The sequence below is a fragment of the Mycteria americana genome, chromosome Z (assembly GCF_035582795.1).
Source record: "Mycteria americana isolate JAX WOST 10 ecotype Jacksonville Zoo and Gardens chromosome Z, USCA_MyAme_1.0, whole genome shotgun sequence".
NCBI lineage: Eukaryota > Metazoa > Chordata > Aves > Ciconiiformes > Ciconiidae > Mycteria > Mycteria americana.
In genome coordinates this window covers 31,690,366-31,713,503 of record NC_134396.1, presented here as the reverse complement: position 1 = coordinate 31,713,503, position 23,138 = coordinate 31,690,366, and the positions used below count along the sequence as shown (strand labels likewise).

At 37.5% G+C, this 23,138-nt stretch overlaps 1 protein-coding gene across 3 annotated transcripts; it reads right to left on the bottom strand.

Moving 5' to 3' along the window:
* Positions 1–1,968: 1,968 nt before the first annotated feature.
* CARNMT1 (carnosine N-methyltransferase 1) lies at positions 1,969–22,920 on the bottom strand. 3 transcript variants are annotated; one of them, XM_075488349.1, is made up of 9 exons: positions 22,492–22,623; positions 21,599–21,751; positions 19,515–19,710; positions 18,362–18,525; positions 11,063–11,203; positions 6,114–6,292; positions 4,312–4,425; positions 3,326–3,429; positions 1,969–3,049 (listed from the first exon to the last, which is right to left on the bottom strand). In XM_075488349.1, the coding sequence occupies exons 3-9, from the start codon at positions 19,701–19,703 to the stop codon at positions 2,948–2,950; spliced, it is 993 nt and encodes a 330-aa protein (XP_075344464.1). In that variant the 5' UTR covers positions 19,704–19,710; positions 21,599–21,751; positions 22,492–22,623; the 3' UTR covers positions 1,969–2,947. The 3 variants fall into 3 exon arrangements, 2 of the variants coding, with proteins under 2 accessions (XP_075344464.1, XP_075344463.1); XR_012773418.1 differs by lacking the exon at positions 21,599–21,751 and having other exon boundaries at positions 4,316–4,425; positions 22,492–22,919; XM_075488348.1 differs by lacking the exon at positions 21,599–21,751 and having other exon boundaries at positions 22,492–22,920.
* Positions 22,921–23,138: the final 218 nt, after the last annotated feature.

Below are 23,138 nucleotides of genomic sequence, written 5' to 3'. Positions count from 1 at the left end.
TGCCGCCTGGCCGCGGGGCTGCCCGCGGCAGGGCCCGGGAGCCGGCACGGAAGCCGCAGCCGAAGCCGACAGCTTACCTAGCGGTGCAGGATAAAACCAAACACGAGCGACGTCAAGCCATACTGCAAACTTTAATATCCAGGAAAAATCAAGTCATTACACGCACTGGAAGTAGCGGGAAGTTCACCCAGAGCCGGAAACTTCCCCCGCTCACCTTCGGGACCGATTCTAGAGTGTAATACACACGAATAAAGATACAGAACGCTTTACATTTGTCAAACTTACTCCATATAAAGAAGATTACGCAGCATTTTATTTTACACCCGATACCACATACAGTTTAATAGTGACCTAAATTAAATGGTCTTGGCTTCGCCTGATAAACACCTTAAACGTTCCCCGCCCCCCCGTCTATACAACTGAAAAGAAGAATGTGATCACATTCCATAATACACAATTATCCCTGTGCATAAAAATACAAGTGATTAATTTTAAGAACTCATAAATAGCACTGCAGACGTAACGCCACTAACTCATACAAGATTATTCTGCTTCCAACGCTTAATGCAACTGTTATAATTTAAAAGGAAAACATTGGGGAAAACTGGCATTTTCCAGATTAGAAACAGAAGCACATCACTATATGCCTGACGTAAGTAAATAAAAACATACTTTCGAAAAACAACTTAAAGAATGGCATTTGTGACAACGTGGGGTGCCGAACAAAACCATCAGAACCAAGGATATTGACATTCAAGCCAGAAAGCAGGAGTTCAGTTGCCTATTTCTGAAAAACAAGACCACCACATTTCAAGTGTAACTACAGACTGGGTAGGAAGCAGAAATTGGGCAATATTACTGATACATATACTACCCGGCAATGCCATAATCGACATTGACCTAACCTTGTCTTACTTCAAGGAGCATGAAAATCAAGTAAAATACTAATCATATTCTACCTAAGGAAAAAAAAAATCCAAATGAAAGCAAAGAATCACAAAGTCTCTCTAAAAATAAATAGTACAACAGGGAAATTAAAGAAACTTTTTAATTATTATTTTCAGGTGTGCAACAGCTTTTATTTTTAATCTACTTGTTGCAATGGCAGTGTTTCAGCTTTAAAAACATTTTTCTTAGAGCAGGGTAGAACTTTGACAGTACATTTACAGAGCTAAATCTTGGTGGTGCACTTTGAGGAGCAAGAGACAGTTCAAATAAGACCAGTTTAAGCAAAGCTCTAATTGAAAACTTCTGTAGACCAGAAGCCGTTATTCTCAATAAGGATTCTGAGCAGCAAGGGCCACAGTACTGAACATACCCAAGCATGCGCTCTCTTATTCAGTGCTGAAACTATTAAAAAAAGTGTGTGTTTTCCCTCTTAGCAGATTTTCAATTTAGGAACAAAGGCACAAATTTCTGGCCTTAATGGGAAAAATCCAAAAGCCAGTAACAGATCTGTTAAAGACATGTGATTAAGACATCGCCACGTAAAAAGGGACTAGAAATAATGGGAAACAAACAAGCTATTGTCCAGTGCCATTATGACCAAATATGAAAAACCCCTTGATTCTTTATCATAATGTTTTTATATTTTGAAGAGATTTCTGAAAATGGTACTTTAAGTAACCAATATATTAATAAAATGAAATGGCTAACACGACACCTCCTCTCAGCACAGTGATTATTAATTAATGTTTTCTCATGTACATAACTTCTAAGTGGCAGAAGATTCAGCCTCTTGTATAGTATCACGGTTTGTAGATTAAATATTCACCTAAGCCACATCTGCCAGGAAAAAAAAAAACATTAGGATAAGGAACCAAGAAGTCACTAAGTCACAAGGGTAAAGTGCCTGAAGTTACAAGGAAATTGTCTACCAACTGGCCTGCATATGCTGACTCCAGTACAGATAATTAGGTTACAGGTAGAGAAATTAGGTTACATATTATTTACATGTAACTTTTCCCCCCCCCTTTGAGAAACAAAGATTTTTCTGTTGCATTACCTACACATGGCATGGATAACTCAGCTACATTATCAACTTTAAAACAAGAACAGAGCTCAAGATGTAACATGACTTTATGTTAATTACGTTTAACAAAAAATACTGCTTCACTGTTTTGGTTTAAGCAGTAAGTAGGGGACTCAAAATCAATGTATTTTAAGACAGCAAAGCATCTAATATTTCAGTTTCAACACTAAGAGGTTAATCAAAATTGGTGTTATTCCTGAACTAAGGTTAACAGACTGCTTCTCTGTGACATGCTGCTTTTTCTCCACTCAGTACTCTGCTTTCACATAGTATTTCAAATTGTCTATAGGTTCTGTGTTTTGATTAAATTGTTAAAAGTGGTACAGTCAAAGATTAGAATTTGTATAATAATGTACTTCGTTTCAGTTCCACAGAAAATGCTGTAACAGTGTTGATGGCTACTGTATCTATCAAGAATAATTTTATCACTTTCCAACCATCTCAGACTTAATAATTTAAGTATATGTTTAGAAATACTTCTCTAAATGTGACACAGCTAGTACAGTAAGCACCTCTATGCATTCCTAACATCAGAAAGTAGAAAAAAGAAAATCATTATAAATCTATGAAAAATGAGGCAGCATATGCAGAGAATTAGCCTGGTTATGGCAAACAAAATTTTAATCACGAGAAAACGTTTTTGCTTTTATGTTTAATCATTCCAAAGCACAAAGACAGTGTATGTGAACACTTCCTCCTCCATTTTCACAAGTATATTACAAATATGCATGGCATAGTACATGTCTGGATAGCAATAGAGATATTAAGAAAATAGACACTATCTAAATCAATCCTATGAGGAATAAGAAGGCACCACTGATTTGAGGTTGTGTCCAGACATCACCCAGTCCATTTTATTCTCATTTCTAGCTTTCAAGCCAACTTTTTTTTCTGATTAACCTATTCAGACCAGTTCTATTCTGGTTTTCTCACCACAAACAACACACATTCATAGTAGTATTTCATCATGGAGAGTTCATTCACAGTGTAAGTTGACAGTACAGATTCCTTCTCCACCTGAAAAAAAAGCAGCAGTTTTCAAAACACCTTCTCTGCAAGAACTATACAAGTTCCTCTTAGTAAGAAATTGCTATATACTTACTAGATTTCAAGGCCCATCTATACTTTCTAAAAAAATGAGGAAAGCAAATAATTTGCAACACACAAACATTTAATTCTCCTAGAAGTTATCAGTATATGCCATTATGTTGAACTAAATTTAAGGTAAAGGTTTATTCGAAGGCGTTTGTTTGGTTTATACCCATACTAATAATTGCAAACTACGCTTCTTACCTCTATATGGAATCCATATTGCAGTATAACATTTTTTATATCCTCATAGCTTAATTCTATAGAAAGTTCATTTCCTAAGTTTTCAAAGTGGTAAAGGAGAGGACCTAGAGTACAAAGATACAATGGAAATGGCTATTAAAAAGACTAAAATGTTTTACAAATCAAAAGCACATACTGAAAGTGCAAAGGCTTATATCCAGACTCACATTCAAATACAGACAAAATAACGTATTTCTGTAACTCGAATATGATTTTTATAACGAATTTCAGAGTCAATGCAAAATGAAAACAAATCCGTTCAGCTGCTTATTCAATTTACAGTTCAGTAATTGCTGCTTATTCAATTCAATTCTACCAGATTCACAGCCGTCTCTATAGAACAGAAGGCAGGACATGCTGTGGTGTACTTAGGAGCTCTGCTTGCATCCTGTGCCTCGCCAGGACTGGTATAGTGACTGACTGAGCAGTGACTGACCAGTTTCTACTATACAAAATGTTTAACTCCTGAGTTTTGTCTGCTGTTGGAGACTTAAGTGTCTCTCCTTTTGAGCCAAGGCATACCTAAATCTCATTCCCCAAACTTCTGCTTAGAAGCACAGTATAAATTAGACAACAGATTAAGAAAAAAATGCAAGGATGTATTTACACACAGAACAAGTTATATTTTCTTAGAAAATAGCAAAAAAGAATACAGGACACTACATTTGTCAAATAACAAATGTTTGATGCGTGAATGCAAAACCTGCCACTGGGAAGATTTACTTCTCTATTTAAAAATCACGTGGTGTTGATGTGATTGTAACTACAAAACATCTGGACATATTCTGAACACATCTGAGATAATTTCCAAGCCCTAGATGTTTCTAGCTCTACAGAGTTTTCAGCACAGACACATTCATCCCGGCAACTATTTTAAAGTACTAGATGCCTGTCACATGATCAAACATAAGTCAGGGGTGGCAGGAAGAGAGATTGGTCACACTTGCCTACATTTATCCATATGCCTCCAGGCTTTAGTATTTTCCATATAGTATCAATGTAATCAATAACATTATGCGCTGTATCTATGAAAAAGCAGGTTGCTATACAGTCCCATGTATCTGCATAAAAAGAGAAAATTATACAAAGATTAGTTTCAATGTTTCTACCCCTGTAAAAAGTTCATAATTTAACCCCATTATTTGTTTATACACTCCGCATTACCTTCAGCTAACAACTGAAGGCTCTTTATTTCGTTTACAAGTAAATAAAATATTTTGGTTTATGTTAACAACAGTTAAGTTTGGGTTTGTGTGACCTATATATATATATGTATATATATACACGCACACATAAGTGTGTGTGTGTATACACACATACACACTCTAAAATATTACACGTATTATTTGTTAATTTTATAAAATTGTTCATACATGTTATATAAAATGAGATCTATTTATAGCCTATAAAATGTAGATATTATAACACATTTTATATAAATGAAGGCCCAAGTGTGATATTACTCACCTGTCCTATGAACTTCATTACCACAACTGTTAGAAATACGACTGCAAAAACAGTCAGTGACTTTGGGCCTCTCTAGTTAATATCTAGAACAATACAAGTCTGTACACAAAAGTGTACTTTCACAAATCACATAGCTTTAAAACATTTTATTCAGTATCTGAGTATTTGTCCAGCTGTTTTTTACTAGTGAATTTAACAAGCAGGATCTTTCAAAGTCTACCTTTTAAAGCGTGAGTCTCCCTGTTTTTCTCTAAACATGTATCCTTGAAATTGCAAAAGTTTTAAGTTCTGTAAATAAAAAAATTAAAAGCCTCAATTTATGCCAGTATCAGATGTTCTAATGTAAAACAGAACCTTCAGAAAATTAAGCAACTATAGGGAAGGCTCCTACAAGAAAATATCTGGAAGTCTAGCTGCACAATAAAGGGCAGATCAATAGCTATACAATGCTGGTGAAAAATTGCTATGGGTCTAACAGGGACAGAAACGTGGAAACAGAAAATAGATGTCTGAGGTGATAATCCAACACTGTGTAAGGAAAAAATAGTCATTTCTAAATAGGCATATATTAGAATATTAGACTACATATAAAAGAACGGGGTAAGTGCTACCCTTGGTCAAACCCTAAATATGTAATTGGTAGAGTAGGCATTAAAGATCGTCTTCTGCAGGTTAATTCAACATTACATTAGTCATAAAACATTACTTCACAGCTGCAATGAGGACAGCACAACTAACCTGTTATCACAAGAAAAGATAAGGTTATTTGTACTGACAGAAGTCTCAATCTTTGATAATTATCATCCCCATAATGTGCCTCTGAAGTATCTACTACTGACAGTCAATAAATATATATTTGTTTCATTTACAATTTACTACTACTGAAAGTTTGCTTTGCTTTTACAAAGGGAAATGGCTCAACAAAAATCCCTCATATTTCTATTTTTTACACTAAAGAAGACAAGTGACTAGTTACACTGTTCCCTTTGTAACATCACTTTTTCTAGATCAAGTAAATTTTTCTATAATATTAGTATGCTGTCTTATTCTGAAAAAGACTACTGCAGCAAAGATCTGTTAGGCAAGGAGATGTCCATTTTTTTTTTTATAACTAAGAAGAAAAGAAAAGCTGATTTGGACTAACAAAATCTTGCTACAGTTAGTACTTTTTGCTCAATCCTTGTAGATACAGTTCCCTTCTATTTGTAATTGTTATCTGTCCCATAACAAATACTCTCAAGATACGGTTACATGGATAGCCTAGAAGTTTACATTTACTCACTGCACTCTGAATAAATTTCTTGAAAATCCCCTGCTGTCATAGAGAAGTTTGAACCAGAAGGAAGACTGTGAGGATCAACATCAGGGAAATAAATTGGACGTATCTGATCAGCAGATCTTCTGTTATTGCTAAACTGATGAATCCAGGGATAAAGCTTACATGAGTTAATTTCAGAACATCTGCAAAATATGGAAATCAGCACAAGTCAGTTTCAACTAATCGCTTATCTACTACCTAGAAACAAAGCAAAGACTTTCAACAACATCCATTGTTTTGTTGATAAAGTCCTTGCAAAAGCTACTTTTATCTAGTTCATAACACTTCAGACCACCCATCTATTTATGAACTGACAAAAAAAATTTTGCTCAGACACACAAATTATCACCACAAAGTAACTGCCTTTTTAATTTTAAAATTTTCTTTTCCCACTTTTTACCATTTTCCCCAACTATTTCTCAACTGAAAAGAAAATGCACAAGATTCTTTTGTAAGATTAATTAGATTTGTGATTTACTATATTCAGTAAAGCTAAGCCTTTCTGGGTCATTTTTTTCTATTAAAAAAAAGAGTAACAGCAGTTCCATGAATTTTATTGGAAACATTTGTTCTCATTCTAGACTTTTCTGTCTTTTCTGAACCACAATCATAGGGGTTTTGAAACACAGTAGAACAAAAGCATTTTTCAGATGCCAACTGAAAGGATGCTTTTAGATTTAAAAAAATAAATTCCATTTTGCAAAGCATATTAGTTTTGCACTAGATGTCATTTTAAGTTAGTAACATCTGGAGTATTGCAATTATCTTAAGTAAACACGTCTTTGTAAAATAAAATTTGTGGGTGGACATGACCAATTAAGTTAACTCTTATTTGAAAAAGTGATAAAAAAACAGCATTAAAGTATAGAAAGCAGCTTTTCCCACAGTCCTGTAAAATCAGTTTGTAATAAAAAATGAAGCCATTTTCTTCCAGAGACAACAGAGGTCACGTCTGTCCCATAAAACACCTATCATCCAACACTTCATAAACTGCAAGCAATCTACCAGGTTATAGAAAGTGCACTCTTTTGTCTGGTGAATAGAAAACATCTGTGGTAAAGTCTTTGAAATAACATTTTTTACCTTCTTCATGTCATATTTATATTTCATTTTATCAGTAAAAAAATAATACAAAAGCAACCTGTATTAGAGCAGCAGTATCCTGCGCTCATCAACTGTCTCCAGATATAATGAATAATTATCAACCAGATATATGCAGTCAATCAAAAAAAAAAAAAGCAGGGAAAAAGCCCTGATAACACGGGCATAAATTTCTTTAAGAAATGCATTTTTATTTTGGTTAAAAAAGAAAAAAACACCACAAAACAAGCAAACAAAAACAAAACAAAAACACAACCCAAACCAAAACCCCACCACAATAACAAAACACCCCACCAAGAAACCCCCACGTTGGCCAACAAAAGTTGTGGGTTAAGCATTCTAGCATTCTCCATATGCTCCCAGTCAATTTGTATTATCCTCAGAATATTTTTCTTTAACAATGAAAATTTCCCCAAAAGCAAGGTAAAGAAAATAAGAGATCTGAGTAGATTAGAAAGGATTTTTTTCTGAGCTATAAGGGAATACACACCTCCCTGTATTTTTTTTTTCCCAGCACAAAGTATATTCATGTACTTTTGACCAGTTCCAAAAGGAATTCCCAATTTAATATAAAAGACCAATCCCTCTCCATATTCAAGCTTGAAAACCTCCCTTTCCGGCTTTAGTAATTTATACTTCAAAACTAAGTACTGCAGTCCTTTACAATTCCATCCTTCCAGCAAAAGATGTATGATGTAAGTTATGTTATAAGAATATAACATTTTTAACTAAATGTGATGCACTTCACTTTTTTCCATAGGGGCAGGGCATTTACTGTTCAACATTGAGTTGAAAAGACGGTTCTGGAAAAGATGGGTAGGTCAAATCTTACTTCTGACCACTGATTTAAAGATAAAATGCTTAACTGTTTTTATCCTAAGGCATTCAACAACTGCAATTAAGCAGCCTTCTCAAAGTGTCAAGATTTACCTAAAATTACATTATTTCCAGAAAGTAGAGATTAGCCAATTATTAGCATGAATTCTACCGGTGTTAATTAAAGCTTTTTTAAACTGACCTACTCTGACTTGGGTACAAAGTGATTTTATATTATTTCAACTGAACTTTCTCAAATATTCGTAAGTGGGACTGCTGCTACTGAAGGGCTGTCAAACCAAGGCTACTGACCCTGTGCTCTGAGAGTCTCCAGCTGCAGGAAACAGCAAGTCAGCAACCAGCTGCTCCTGCCTCCTCCACAAGATACCACCCTAGTGTTGTTTCCCCTCCCATCAGACATCAAAGGGAAGTAATGTGTGTCCTGTGGCTCTAGACTACCTGAAAATTTTGGTATGCTTTCCAGAGGCAGGAAAACAGACTATGCTTTTCACAGTTTTTGCTCTTCCAAAACATGTAAGAAATGAAGTGTGTCTGTACATCACCAGTGATCACCTCTGCCATCTGTCATTATATCCAGAACTCATCGAAACACTAGAAAAATATACCAGCAACAAGAACCTTACCCATACAAGAAAAAGCACAATTTTCCATGCAAGGACTGCAGCAGCCTTGGAGCCATTGTAGTTTAACTACTCCAGGGTCACTTTATTTTCAAATTAGAGCTTCCTCAATGGAATAATGCACTCTAATTAATTTCAAATACTTATAGCGACCACAGTTACGCCTTGACACATTCTCTACACGTTATGCAACTCTATGCACAGCAACAGAAATTCACAATTTAAGAGAATTAAGGTTTTTTACATGTATAAAAATCAGCAGATACCACATTGTATACAGAAGACTTAAGTCATTGTACCACATCTAGGAGCCCACTGTAGTAGTTGGCTTGACACTGAATATAGTATTTGTCTTCCTAACAATAAACCAACCACAGAAAAAGAAGGTAGATCTAAGCTGTAAGCACATTAGCAAAATCCTCATGCTTTTATCAACTGAAAACAAAAATTAATTAAATTAAGACTACAGTCAAGAACTAATTTGCAAAATCCTTCTTTCTTACCACTCTTCCTTAACTGGTATCTTCAGCTCATATTGGTCATTGCTTTTTCTTCCCGTTTGAGGAAGGCAAACATGTCCATTTCAGAAGGCTAACTGGGAACAGCCACTTAAGACTAAAACGAAAGATCCCAAAAGTCCCTAAAACCTTAATAGACATCCCAAGCCCACAATTAGATCTGGCAGAAAGGAATGCTTGGACTTCAACTGAACTGACTGAAATTCAGAGTCAGGTTAGCAGTATCCTCTTCCATGCCAACAAGGAAACTTATAACTGGTAACTTGCCCAGCAAAGATGAAGATTACAGCAGCTGAGCAACACAATTTTGCTGTCTAAAATCTAATACTGTTATCAAGTCTAATGCATATACACCTCTTTGCCAAATATCTTATATAAATAGGAAAGACCACATGAGCATTAGATGCTAAGAATGATTACTATCGTAAGCTAAGCATGGATCTTCAGAATTCCACATATAGGCCAAAGATTCATTATTTAGGGAAGACAAAAAACTACATCATCAGTGGTAATTAGGGGTGAAGTTAACTTTCAGGGTTGAACCACTATGACAGCTGATCAGTGCTCCCAAAGATGGGAAACGAATACTTTTATGCTGTTTTGAATAACTTCAAAAGTTCCAAAGAGCGTAAGAGCCAGCAGGACTGTATAGCTAAGGATGAGAAGAATGTGACCTTCTTTCAGTAGCTGCAAGGCATTAGATCAGCTCAACTGTAATATGCAATTTCACCACCAGATGAGTCATTTAAGAATAATGTAAGAAAAAGAACAAATAAACCTCTAGCAAATATGTATTTTCATCACATTGACCACTACTGTTTTAAACAGACATGCAGCAGCCGTAATAAATGGTGCTTTCCCCTTGTTTGTGAACAGTAAACTGTTAATAGATTTAAGACCACCACAGTCCGCTGCGGACAATCAGTCTACAAACAGGGTTCTAAAACATCATGATAATACAGAATACAAGCCAATAGTTTAGGTGTTTCCAGCAAAGGTGTACCATTTCAGATTGATGAATGAGTGAAGCGGCAAATTCTGTCCCTCTGAACTTGGACTAGAAACACCACCCCACCACCTCCCCCGACCTCTTTCATACTTGCCCACCCATAGTCTTCCCACCCTCTTTCTTAAAAGAACAGTTGCATTTGCTGCCTTCTTTCCCCTCTAACAAATTATGAAACCAGTAATTTCCAATGCAAGTGACAGAATACCAAATACAGAAATGTCACTCTAAATTAAAGCTATAAAGTGAAATTTACTACATTCAAATTTAGTACCTCAGCATAATTGTAGAACTATTTACTATATTATTTTAGCTGTTACCCAGTGACAGGACTTGCTTAAGAAGTGGTTCAGTGTGCTTTGGTGGTTGTTTTTCATGTCGAAACAGTGCCTAAAATTTTAGTATGGAATGTAACACTTTCCTTAACAGGTTTCCTCTGTTACTAATCACCACCACTAAGTACCATGCACATATTAACTAGTCCATATTTGATACTGGTGAGACAGGAGTGCATTTTACAGAACAGATGTGAAATAAATCATAAAACCTATTCAAGATTATGCAGAAAATCCGTGGTACAATCTAGAGATTTTAAGACTTACAACTTAAAAGCGATGCTTCCTGCTATAATTTTAATGACTCAGATAAAATGCTTCCTTCCCCCATTTATCCCAGTGATTTTTTTTTCATTAAAACATCTGAAAGTGCTTATGTCTGTCCTGTGTTAGGACTTACAAATCTATTCTTGTGAGTTTTATTTATTTAAGTTTTTCTCTTTTGTAATTTTGCCTCCCTCAGTTTCAATCAGTAAGTAAAACATAAGCTATGTACCTGTTGAGTACAAAGTTAGAAGAAAAGAGCATAAAGAGGCTCCATTCATTTCCTTGGCAAGCATAACCGAGCATAGCTATTTCCCACGCCAATCTACCTAGCCCAGCACCAGGTACCAGGATATTAACTTTGGAGAAATCCCTGCAACAGAACAAAAATAACAGTTAAGTCTTTATCTGATACCTCTTAACAAAACTTACAGAGGGCCAGTCAAACATTTTTTTGCCCCATATACTTTAGATATTATAATGTATTTCCTGTATGACTTTCCTTTTTAAATGCAAACTGAGCCAGTTCTGATCAGATTGGTTAATTGTACAGTCAAAATAATTAACAGAACATGACTCAAAAGAACATATACAACCTTCATTCAGAATACAGATCATAATTACAAAACAATTTTTTTTCCTGAAAACTTTTACAGTTATCAAGCTAAAAACCTCTTAAGTGAATTGAAGAAAGAACATTATCATATAACACCATTTATTTTCCTGAGGCGCACTGATAACTAGTAAATATTCTAGAAATCTTCTTGGTTACATTGCATGAAAAATAAACAAGTATTTTGACATCAGAAACACAAAGTAAACAAAACTTCCTTAAGCTGATGAGCAATTCAGACTGTAAAAAACTTAAAGCAATTACCTTCTCAGCAACTGTGGATTTTAAATATGCTGTTCACCAATTTCACTCATGCACATTAAGTGACACAGGATTTCCTAAATCAAAGTACATTGCAGCTCTCTAACCCTTCACTTCCCATAACTAGGCATCAACTTGAGGACCCCCAGCAGTGTGCATTTACTGATGTACCTAGAAAAACCTCTCCCATCTTCCAAGTTCAGCAACTAACAAATAGAAGAACTAAGAATCACAAAATTTTCTCCTCTTTCAGGCAGAAAAGGCAATATATACATATTCTAACCATTAGACTTCATCACAATGCAATCAAACCATCACTCATAAAAGAAAAAACACACCCATGCCAAACTGAAAAGATACTTCATCTAAAAAGAAACAATTTATCGGTTTCCAGTTGTGAACAAAACTTCATAATTTCACATACCAAAAGCCAAGTGTGAACACTCAGACTACCCTCCCTTTTGCATGTCATCTTCAAAGATAAAACATATGTGTATCAATTTATCCGCAACTAAATGAAGGAAGCCACAATCAGCACTTCCAAACATATGATGAAAGAAAGCAAAATGCAAAGCCTTTGACTACATAAAAACTCAGGATGCCAAAAAGGGTTCAAAAAAGTTAGCATGCTGCATAAGCATAAAGATGAGTGAGGGAGTTATGTAAATTCTGAAAAGTAGTACATTCTGAAGACTATTACCCAAAAACAAAAGAAAGCATTATTCTTTTCTAAAGGCCACACAAACGAACAAAGCAGTTTTAACAGTGGTTTTTGGCTTAATCATGTAATTAGTGAAGCCTCCCAAATGGAAAATCAAAGTTCTCCTCATTCTTGATTTTCGTTTCCATTCCATTATACTTTCAGGTCTTTGTTTTCTGATTAATAAGAAGCAGGAAATCAAGACTTTGCTATTACTTAAGAGCACTTCTGTGAAGCAACGGTTCTCCTTCTCTCTCTCCTCTAGCCAGAAGAAAGCTAGCCAGGAAGTCTTACTGAAAAAAAAAGATTAAGTCAGGGGAGAACTACTTGCTCAAGATGAAATTTTTGAAAATAGGGACCCAGAAGGAGAAGGAGGAAGAAAATCCACTTTCTGGGAGAAGCTAGAAAAACTCTCAATCTTACAGCTTTTCTGGTTCGTAGTGGTGTATCTATTCACTGTTATTCCAAATGTTATTTCTAACCTATTTCTTCATTTCCTTATAATTTAACTTTACTTATGAAAATTTATACTAGCTCTACACAGATTTTTGCACCCCCATGTGGACACTTCTACAATGAGTGGGTTGAAAAGCCTTACACCACTTCCAAGATTATCATCCATCAATTAGAAAAGACACTTTTCTTAAATCAACCTAGTAACAAGGAGCTATGCAGGTGTACTCACGTTTTGAAATCTGCACCTTTATTAATCCTAAAACAAGATAAAGCCTCTAACAGGCAAGTGAGTTTGTTTTAAATTGCTTGTAATTATCTTGTAAATTTTTATTCACAATATAAAGTTTTTGTATCTCTGAACTAATTTTCCCAATTCTTTCTTAGAAAATAGTTGATTTTAACCGCACTTTCCTTTGCACCTTTATTACGGTATTGAAGTCTGTCTGGAAACTTGTTAGCAGGTTAATTTCTACCTATACTCTTACCGTCAGTTGCTAGGGACTGGTGCTGGCCACCAACTTTGTTTCAGCATACAGAGCACAGCTAATAGAATACAATAGAATCAAACCTGAGTCCACTAACATTGACACTAGCCTTCCAAAACAGTTGAAGAGCATTTTTTTAATCTATAATCAGAGAAATTAGGTATGTGGCAAACTTACTGTATCACAAGTAGTGACTGTTGATAGCGTTCTGCCATCAAAAAAATGCTCAAACACCTTTTCCTTTTCAAGACTTAAAAGGAATGGTTAGTGACAAACTGTTGATGAATTTCAAAAGAATTAAGGTACGAAACCAGTGGTAGTGGGAGCACACCAATGCACTGTATTATGCTAATTTTTGAATCATTAGAACAGCTAAAAATTTTTAACTGCACAGAAACTGCTTTTTCAAATAGCTAAACAGTCATAAGATCATTTAGGAGGCTAGAAAAACCTGCTTTCCTTTGATGGATATGTAATTGCAACAGTAGCAAACACAATTAAAAAGAATCCCAAACTGTGATAACTGATAATAACCCAAAGTTATCCAGTGAAACTAGCCTTGAATCCAGCAGCAGCAGGATTTCTATGACACAGATCTAGCATTGGTTAGGAATGTAAATGGGTATCCAACAAGTATCCATTAAAAACCTGTGGGGCAATAGCGAAGAAACACTGGCCTATTAACTTGACAGGTGTGGGGAGAGGAGGCTGGCCAAAGAGCAGGGAAGAGGGCTGCATGGTACTGTTTGGCTCCATTATTGAAACTGCACCAGTCTCTTAAAAAGACAGTGGAGAAATATCAGAAATAACTAAAATCTGTCACACCATTATTGTACTGCATTTTGCAGTGTGATATATTTTCTGCTTTTAGAAGTTTAACGCCATTAATGAAGCTTGGTGTCCTTTTTTTAAGGGAAAAATTATACATGGTAAAAATAGAGCCTTCTTACTTTATACCTGTTGTGCTTTAACAAAAAAATGATGGTGCTGGAGGGGTAAACTGAAGTTCAGCAAAAGAAAAATTAGTGTGTTTGATCAAACACAAACCTCCTTTTCATAAACCAAACACTGCAATTCAATGTTAGCTAATGATAACAAGTGATAAGAAATACACAGCCCACACACAGAAGATCAGTGGAAACATAAGCATAGAATCATACTGTGGGACTCCTTCTTTCCTGATGTCTTATCTCTAATGTTTGTAACTTCAGATAGTCAACAGATCCAATTCTCAATATAGTATTTTTTGTTATTTTACTGTAATCATATTTTCAGAGATTTTTTTTTTAGTAAGTTGTCTTTTTAAAAGACAACTACTTTTTAAATAAAATAATGAAGGTAGCTAAAAAGCACAATCATTTGAAGAGCAACTCTTCTCCAAACTTAGCAGTTTAGGTTTATGTACTTCCATGTAGAGACCTGCAAAGCCTTCAATGGACTGCAGTAACACTGAAGATATAGTTTGCTCTTAAATCCAATGTTTAAAGCAAAGTTTAGGCTAAGCACAAATTCTGATGATATTAAAAACCCTGCAAGGAGAGATGTATTTTATATAACATTAAATAAAATTATATAAAGCAGAAATTTTATCATCACTATAAATGGGACTGAGCACATGCAAGAAGTATAGCCAAGTGTATAGCCAAGCCTTAGGACTAATAAGCTATGTTTTGCAAATAAAAAGGAAACTAAGCACTGGTGACTTCTTTTGGGCTGTCCTGCCAGTATCTTGGAAAAGGCAATCAATTGCTGGACAGCATGATAGATTTAAACTTCAAGTTATAGGTGGTTCCAGAAGCCGAGTTAATGAATAAAAGAAAACTTTGGAGAAAATACCCAGGTTTACCATTCCTGGCCATGGAATAATTAACTAAAAGGTTAACTATTTGTTTGGTTCCTTTTGGACAAGAAGCTGATGATCTTTACATCCCTTCACATAAGTAGGAAGGGTAACAGCAGAACTGAAAGAAAATGAAGACAACAAAAGAAACGGGAAATTAGAAAAAAAGTAATGTATCAGTATGCTTATTTAGATTTTCAACTTAATGTTTCCCCATAAGAATGCTTTAACGAGCACATTCCATCAAGAAATAAAAATATATCTATATTTTACTATTTTCTCCTACAGAAAGCAGTAATCATGGTTCATTCAGATCCAAGAAATCCAAGAAATTCAAACGGCTTCATCGAAAGGTAGCCAGTATCAGAGAGACCCTGTGAGCTGAAACACAACTAAAATTCCAACATGAATAATGCAGGAAATTTATCAGTTCTTCAGGAAGACTTTATCTCATGGGACTTCACTTAAAACTGCTTGGTTGATCCTACTAACAGATCCTGTGTTAAGGTGCTAAGCAGAAAGAAGGAATTACTTCTGAAGAGAAATGAGAGGCAGAAACAGCTTTTGCCAGTTTATTTTTAGATGACAGTCTTGTCAGAAGACTGGACTGAAACACAAGATAACAGTAGGACCTACTGACAAGACCGTTCTAATTTACAGCTGCTTTCAACCATTGCTTGTATCTCTTCTGCTTCCCAGAAGAGCAAGCATATAGAGCACTTCTTTTCCTGTTCTTTGCATACCAACTGAACCAATACAGGCCAATCTTGCAAAGAGCAGCAACAACACATGTGCATGCATGGAGCGAAACATACTTGAATAGTTTCAAAAATTTAAACTCCTTTTTCACATGATTCCAATGCATGGAATCAATATTAAAAAATAATGTTAACTAGAAACTGAATGTACAATTCAATTGAAGCCACTAAAAAGTAAAAGGTGACTCGTACTGCCAGTGTTAAATTTAAGATATTTATTTCTCCATCTTTTTCAACGCAAAATACATCTAGACAAAGCTGTTTTCATCGCCCAGTGCCAACAACACACTTTTTCCTTTAGGACTTTCATTTCATCATCTTAGGAGACTTCAGCACTCTGTGCTACAAAAGGGAACTCTAAAGAAATGCAAAGCTGCACTCTGAGGTTCCATCTACAGGCTGTCTTCCTGCATTAGTCCCACAGCCAGTCACCTCCAGGGAGGAAATGGACTTTGCACTCCCTATACATGACAGCCAGAATAACTTCACTACGGTCAGTTCAGGCCCTGTCCATCCCTTCGAACTGGAACAACTGCTCCCCTCCAAAACTGTAAAAAAGGAACCAGACTGAGCCTGCCCTGCCAGGGAAGTGACTTCTTCCACAAGAGTGAGGTCACACTGCCAGTTAAGCCTGGTAATACACAAAGAGAACAGGCCCTTCTGCTTCTCGCCTCAAAGAGGTAAGTACACCTAAGTAGGAGAGCTTCCAGTCACTAGGAAAAACAGTGAGCTGACAACAGTGAGTAACAATACGTGAACAGAGAAAAGGCTGTACGTAAGTGCTACAGCAGCTCCATAATGATCATGAATTTTAAATTTTAAATAGGTAATACACATTTTATAAATAAAAAAATGTTTCATTGGACAAACTGAAACTTGTAGTAGAGATGTTTGATCTATACAGTGATGTTTTGAGATTCCTGTAGAGACAAAAAAAAACCCAACTGGTATTTCAGAGCCATCACAACAGGGACAGAAGCACTGTCACATTAGTTGTGTTTGACAACAACCACCACCAGAATTCCTGGTAAAGAAGCACAAAGCTATCAACTTCAGATTGTTACTGCATGTTGCTTCCTAATACCAACTGGAGGTTTTGAAATAGTGTTCATTGACGATAAATGTAAAAGTCAAGACTTTCCAACTTCAGTCATGTATCTCTTAAGATTTGATCTAAGTCACCTCCCCCATAACCAAAATGCTTTAAAAGCTAGCATACAGAGAAAAAGGTGAACTGCTGCATTGAAGATTAGAATGATTACTTTCAAAACTAACTATGAATTTTCCTACAGATCTGCACATCAGAAGTACACCAGGTAACCTGTAGTATTTAATTAATTTTTACCTTCTGTAGGGCACTATTAGCACTAAAAACATTGCAGAAAGTTCACCTTCAGATAAAACACCTTTAGTGGTGCATCCACCTTGAGATAAGTTAGCCCAAAGCAAGAGAAACCAACCAACCACATCCACTCCATGGTCTGCCACCATTAACAACCTTTACTAATGAAAATTAAGAGATGGCTGGTTGAAGGTATTTTCAAATTGGTACAAGTGCAATTACTGAGAAAGAAGAAAACCCACAGTAACACCCAGCTATATCAAACCAAAGTTCTGACCTGTTACATTTATGAGTACAAAGTTCACAAATTTTGCCATTATAAGAGTGTTAAGTTTAAACTGAAATGTACTTTATGATGACTGGGCTGACTAAATGGCAGAACCATTAAACATGGAATTCTTGCAGCAGTAGTATCTTCTGAGATTCTACCCATATACTTCTACTTAAAGTCACCTAAAAAACCCCGCACCAATTACTATTTTGGTGGTGTTAACAAGCCAACGCAGTTACAAAGCAACCCTCACACAGGCAGCAAAGCTTTTTTAAGACTTGCCTTGTAACTTAGGTCTGAAACCAAGGCCAGAATTAAGTATTTGCAGGGTAAATTCTTGGTAAAATAAACTGTGCTAGAAGTTAAGAGTCTTCTTCCCTCCTTCCACCATGAAGGGCAATACTCATACTTGCTGCTGTCACAAGGGTCCTTCCCTTTATCTGCAGCACACACAACGTGAGAATCTGCTAACCTGCAAACTTTAATTCACTGAGCACAACTGAGTTAACTTCACAGCCTTCTGAGGTCTCTTACTTGAAAAGTTAACACATAACCCATTACATCAAGCTGCAGAAAAAAAAAATTATTCCTGGTTTACCTGGTATTCTTTTGTGAAGTTTGATTATGCTCTTTTCCAACCCCTTGTATTAGAAACAAAAACTTTCTTGATTACAAAATAAATTCCACTGCACTTACAGTAACTTCTGTATTTTTAAATCCAAGCTTTTCATTACTCCATAAAAACTTTGTTAGATTCGTGCAACACTGTACGCCCAGATAAAAATAAGTCTTAAAACACTATTACCATCTTTCTTTTGGAAAGTTCTTTACAATTTCACTAATGATTGGCTGGTAGCAGGAATCTCTCTCAGGCTTTCCCTCTTCACTCCAGTCTCTCACAAATTGTTTCAAAGTGGACTTTAATTTATCCATGTCAAATGTTGAAGCTGGTGTAATCTTCCCTCTTCCCTGATTAAAGTAGGGGGGAAAAAAAAAAGTTAGTGGAAAAATGTACCAAGTATCTTTAGTCTTGGGGGGGGGGGGGGAGTAAATTATAAACAGACAAAAGCCATACTATAAAGGCTGTTGGGAGTTTTAGCTGACAAAGCATTCACCTTTCACTCCTGGGGCCAGGGCTCAAATCCAACCTAGAACCCTAAACAAACTGAGCTTGCTGGTCTCAGTTTGGGACCTAAGAGACCAGGTTCCACATCACAAAACCATATGTAGCATGGCATAGCAGAGCACAACTGGTAGTCCTTATTCAGGATAGGACCAGGGCTGAGCTAGTGCAGAGGCTGAACTGTTTACCCTGAGAAGAGGATCCCTTTAGGTACTGATGAGGCAACACTGAGTAGCTCACATTAGAGCTGCCCATTACTGTACCTTGCCTGCAGATACCAAAAAAGGACTTCAGCTTCCATCCCTGACAGTGTTTTAAGTCTGAGTGCAATTTTTTTTGATAGAGGTGCCACACTGAAAAAGCAGGTAAGTAGTGAAAAAGTTTTTACAGATTATAACATTAAAAATACTTAGCCTATCTAAAATTGTAACTCATTTAGAATGCCATAACATATAATAACCTACAGTAAGACAGACAATACCATTTATGCTCTACATAGTTAACTGAAAAAATAACTTTAAAATATAACTAGGGTACAGTTAGAACTCTGGAGTGAAAAACTGCTTTTTTAAAGTAAGTGATTACTGTCATTTGCCAGATTCACAATTAGTTTTCATAAGCGTAACTACAAGGACTAACAACAAATAGTTTTATTAAACATCAGCTCTACAAGATGTGAAAGCCAAGAGTGAGAAAATGTAAGCAAACAGGAAGTAAGAAAGGAGAAAATAAAGAAGGCAAAAGAAATTTGAAGGCCTGAAGGTGTGAAAAACAAATGTAGTAAATCCCAAAGCGTACAGAATTTTGAAGTATGAAAAAGTCCATTTTAACATACGTCTTCTCCATATTCTTTATTTTCAAACATATGAACGCAGTCATTCACAATGGTCTGTAGTATCTCTTGATTATGATCAATGCACTTCCGAATCTTGTCAAGGTGAGGAAGGAATTGAGGAAGAAGATTCTGTTGGTTAGCTGGGAGAGATTTAAACTGCCTCTCTGTTCTGTTCACTCGTTCATGCATATTCGTTCTAAAAATCAGAAAGTTTAAGGTCTTTAGATATTTAGAAACAATACACAAACTAAATATAAATAATTCACTCTAAGCTACCTCAATTGCAATTATTCCTTTCTTTAGACACAGAAAGTGATCAGACTTTATAACTCCTTACTAGAGAACAAGTTTTCAAGAACTTTTAGGCAAAATGTTTTAAGCTCTAGTTCTACATTACCCCTCTTTTTAACATGTTGCAGTTTAAGAAGACCATTGTTTTCTTCTTGCAGTTTCATCATCAGCCACTCATTTCCAGCACAGGTGATCACTACCTTAATACATGGATCTAGAAAATTTAATGAACAAGCCTCCAAACCCATCAAAACCAGTCAGATAGTTTCACAAATCCGATTTAAATTGAATGAATAGCTGAATGCTGTGGTAAACTTTGGCTACAGAAATAAAGAGATGTGGAATGGGAATACGGATACTCAAAACCAATTGCTTCTGAAAGAACCGTAAAAGTCACAGCTGGACCACACTGGAGTTCTGGCAGCCACACTAAGATACTTCACTACCTTCTTTAACAGCATATTCCCCTCAAGTATGAGTATTGTGAATTTGATCATTTAACTGATCCAAGCTAAAAATAACTCTTCCACTTCCCCAAAATAAAAGTTCCATAATAAAGGTGAACCTACTGCCAAGAGAAAGAGGTCTGTTTTTTTCTTTCCTCTTCCTTCTCCTCACCCAAGACAGTTCTGCCCTCCACCTTGTTCTAGCACTCACCAGGCCTGCCACAAAGCTCATTTAACTTACTAACCCTGAAGAAACCTCTATAGATTTTGCTAGATTTTATGTCAGGTTAGCAAGTCAAGTTGGCTCAGCACAGTCATAAGGACTCTAGGTCATAAAGCCAGGACAAGGGATACTGCGCCTTTTGGCAGCAGCAAATCATTTTATCTGGTCAAGTCATACTGCAGTTTCTCAAACTCTTGTGTCAGCATACAGCAGCAGAGTTGAAAACTAGCCATCAGAGGGAGTAAGGTGCAATCGCTGCAATTTTAGTTGCAGCCTCAGTCTGGAAATTCAACCAGTTAGTATCTCCAGCATTACATATGTGCTGTTGAGAAGGGCATGTTCATTGCAACAGCTGCACTAGTTTAAAATTACATTTAAGAACAAAAAACAGAGAAGGAACAATAAGAAAAATAAACTGATCCTCTATATAAAGCACATCAGCTTAGCTTAATACCAGCTTCTTGAAAGTTTTGGCAGAAAAATTCTTTGAACCATAATCCTCCACCCTTTCATGTTGAATTGCAACCTTCTAGCAGAATGAACAATGCACTGAAATCAGAAGAACGACACACAAATAATGAAGTTAAATCCATATGTCTCCAAAAGACAAGAACTTTAATCTGGACTCATCTGAAAGTGTGTTATTGCCTTACTCGTATAGATGTTTCCAATTAAATTACTTTTAACTACCAAGATACATAATTTCACTTAAATTCAGAGTTATTTCTTTGAGGCAGAGGTAATTTAATTCAATTTCTGTACTGGAAATTTGAGTCCTATCCTTTTGTTACATTTGAGTCCTATCCTTTTTTTCTGAAACTGAAGTATTCAAAAGCAACCCAGAGTCACAGTTGAGCATGAGGTTGAGAAAGATGTTCCCAGCTTCTAAGGCCTGAGGATACAATTACATCACTGATACAAGTAAATTACAGTCAACTGTTGGGCTAATAGGAGTAACTAACATAAAGTCTTTGGTATGGCCAAACTGAATTGGAGAATTCCATTTGGAAGAGACATCAAAGTGTCATCTAGACCAACCTCCCACTCAAATACTAGTCCTGGAAAACAAAACAAGCCAAGATATAAAAACAGTAAACAGAATTAATACTCTAAATATCACCCACTCCTTCCAAGCAGCTCACTGTCACACAAAAAATATGCTTGTATTACACTAACAAAAAGGGTCCAGCACATAATAACGATTCACACGATGGGCATTTGTCAACTGAAGTACACTAATACGTAATGTAGCCACATCCCAAATCTGCTTCCCAAACCTAGAGTAACAGAAGACAGTTTATCAAAATACTGTAGAGGATTGGACTTTTTCAGCTAGTCTGCCCCACGCCGCTGCTTGCGTAACTTTTGTTTTCTCTTCCATTCAATGGATTCAGATATAAAGTCGGGTCCCCCCCACCCTTTATCTCATACCTGTGGAGCCATCAAGCCCTTTTTTGACTCAACAAATGTCTAGAAAACTAAAGTTATACCAACATGGCATCCATTAGCCCTATCAACAGGTCTTATCTACTGTGCAAATTAAGACAACTTTCAAGAATTTCCCCAACAATCGAAACACCACTTGCATTTCTTCGCCAGCAGGAGCTACTGTTGTTTCGAGTACTTTACAGCGTCTTAAAGCATTTTATCCTATAAAAAGAGCCCTTTTACACCCCATTTCAGGCGAGTCGTACTTTGAGATGGTTTGGGTTTTTCTTTTCTTTTTTTTATGCCTCCTGGCTGACAAAGACTTGGAGGCGACTTTGTGCGTATCCAGAAAGGGAAGGGGAGGGGAGCAGAGGTCCTTTCCTGACCCGGGCTTCTGCACCCCGCTCAAGGCACAGCGCTCCCCACGGAGCACCGACCGAGGGAGGCGGCCACGCGACACGCAGGGAGCAGCACGGACCGCCGGGAGCCAGGCGCCCGAGCGCCGCCCGCACGGACGGCGAGCTCCTGAGCCCGGCGGAGGGAGGGGGCCGCCGCAGGCCCCTCACACGAGGCGGCAGGTCGCGGTTACCCGTAGTATCGGAAGGCGTTGATGATCCTCCGGAAATGCTCCCGCTCCAGCCGCTCCTCCTCCGCCTCCTCCTGCACCCTGGCTGCCCTCGGCTCTTGCGGCTGCCGCCTCCGCCGCTCGTCGCTCAGCGAGGCCGCCTGCTCCACCTCGGGCTCGCCGGCCCCGCCGCCCGCGCTCTCTCCCGGCCACGGCAGCTGCTCCCGCTCCTCCTCGTGGCCCCGCCGCAGCCCCCTGCGCATCGCCTTGGCCGGCGGGTCTCTCTCGCCCGGGGGACGCGGCGGCAGCGGCGGCTGCGCTTTACGGGACACGGCGCACGTGGCCGACATCCCCGCAACGGCCGCCGCCAACGATCGCTCCCTCGCTCGCTTCCGGCGCGGGGCGGAGGGAGGTGGCCCGACGCGCGCCAGCCTCTCCGGTCGGGCAGGGAGCATCGCGAGAAGACGGGCGGCGGCAGGCGCAGGCGCGCTCCTGCCGGCGGGGGCGGGGGCTGTCGGGGCGGCGAGGGCCTGGCAGGCGGTGAGGGGCCGGTGCTGCCGAGTCGCGGGTAATTTCTGCGCGGGCAAGGTGGCCAGGGCAACAGTAGAGCCCCCCAACGTAAGGGATAGGCAGCCCCCCATGCGGTTTTTTAGATCAGTGCCTTTGCAAAG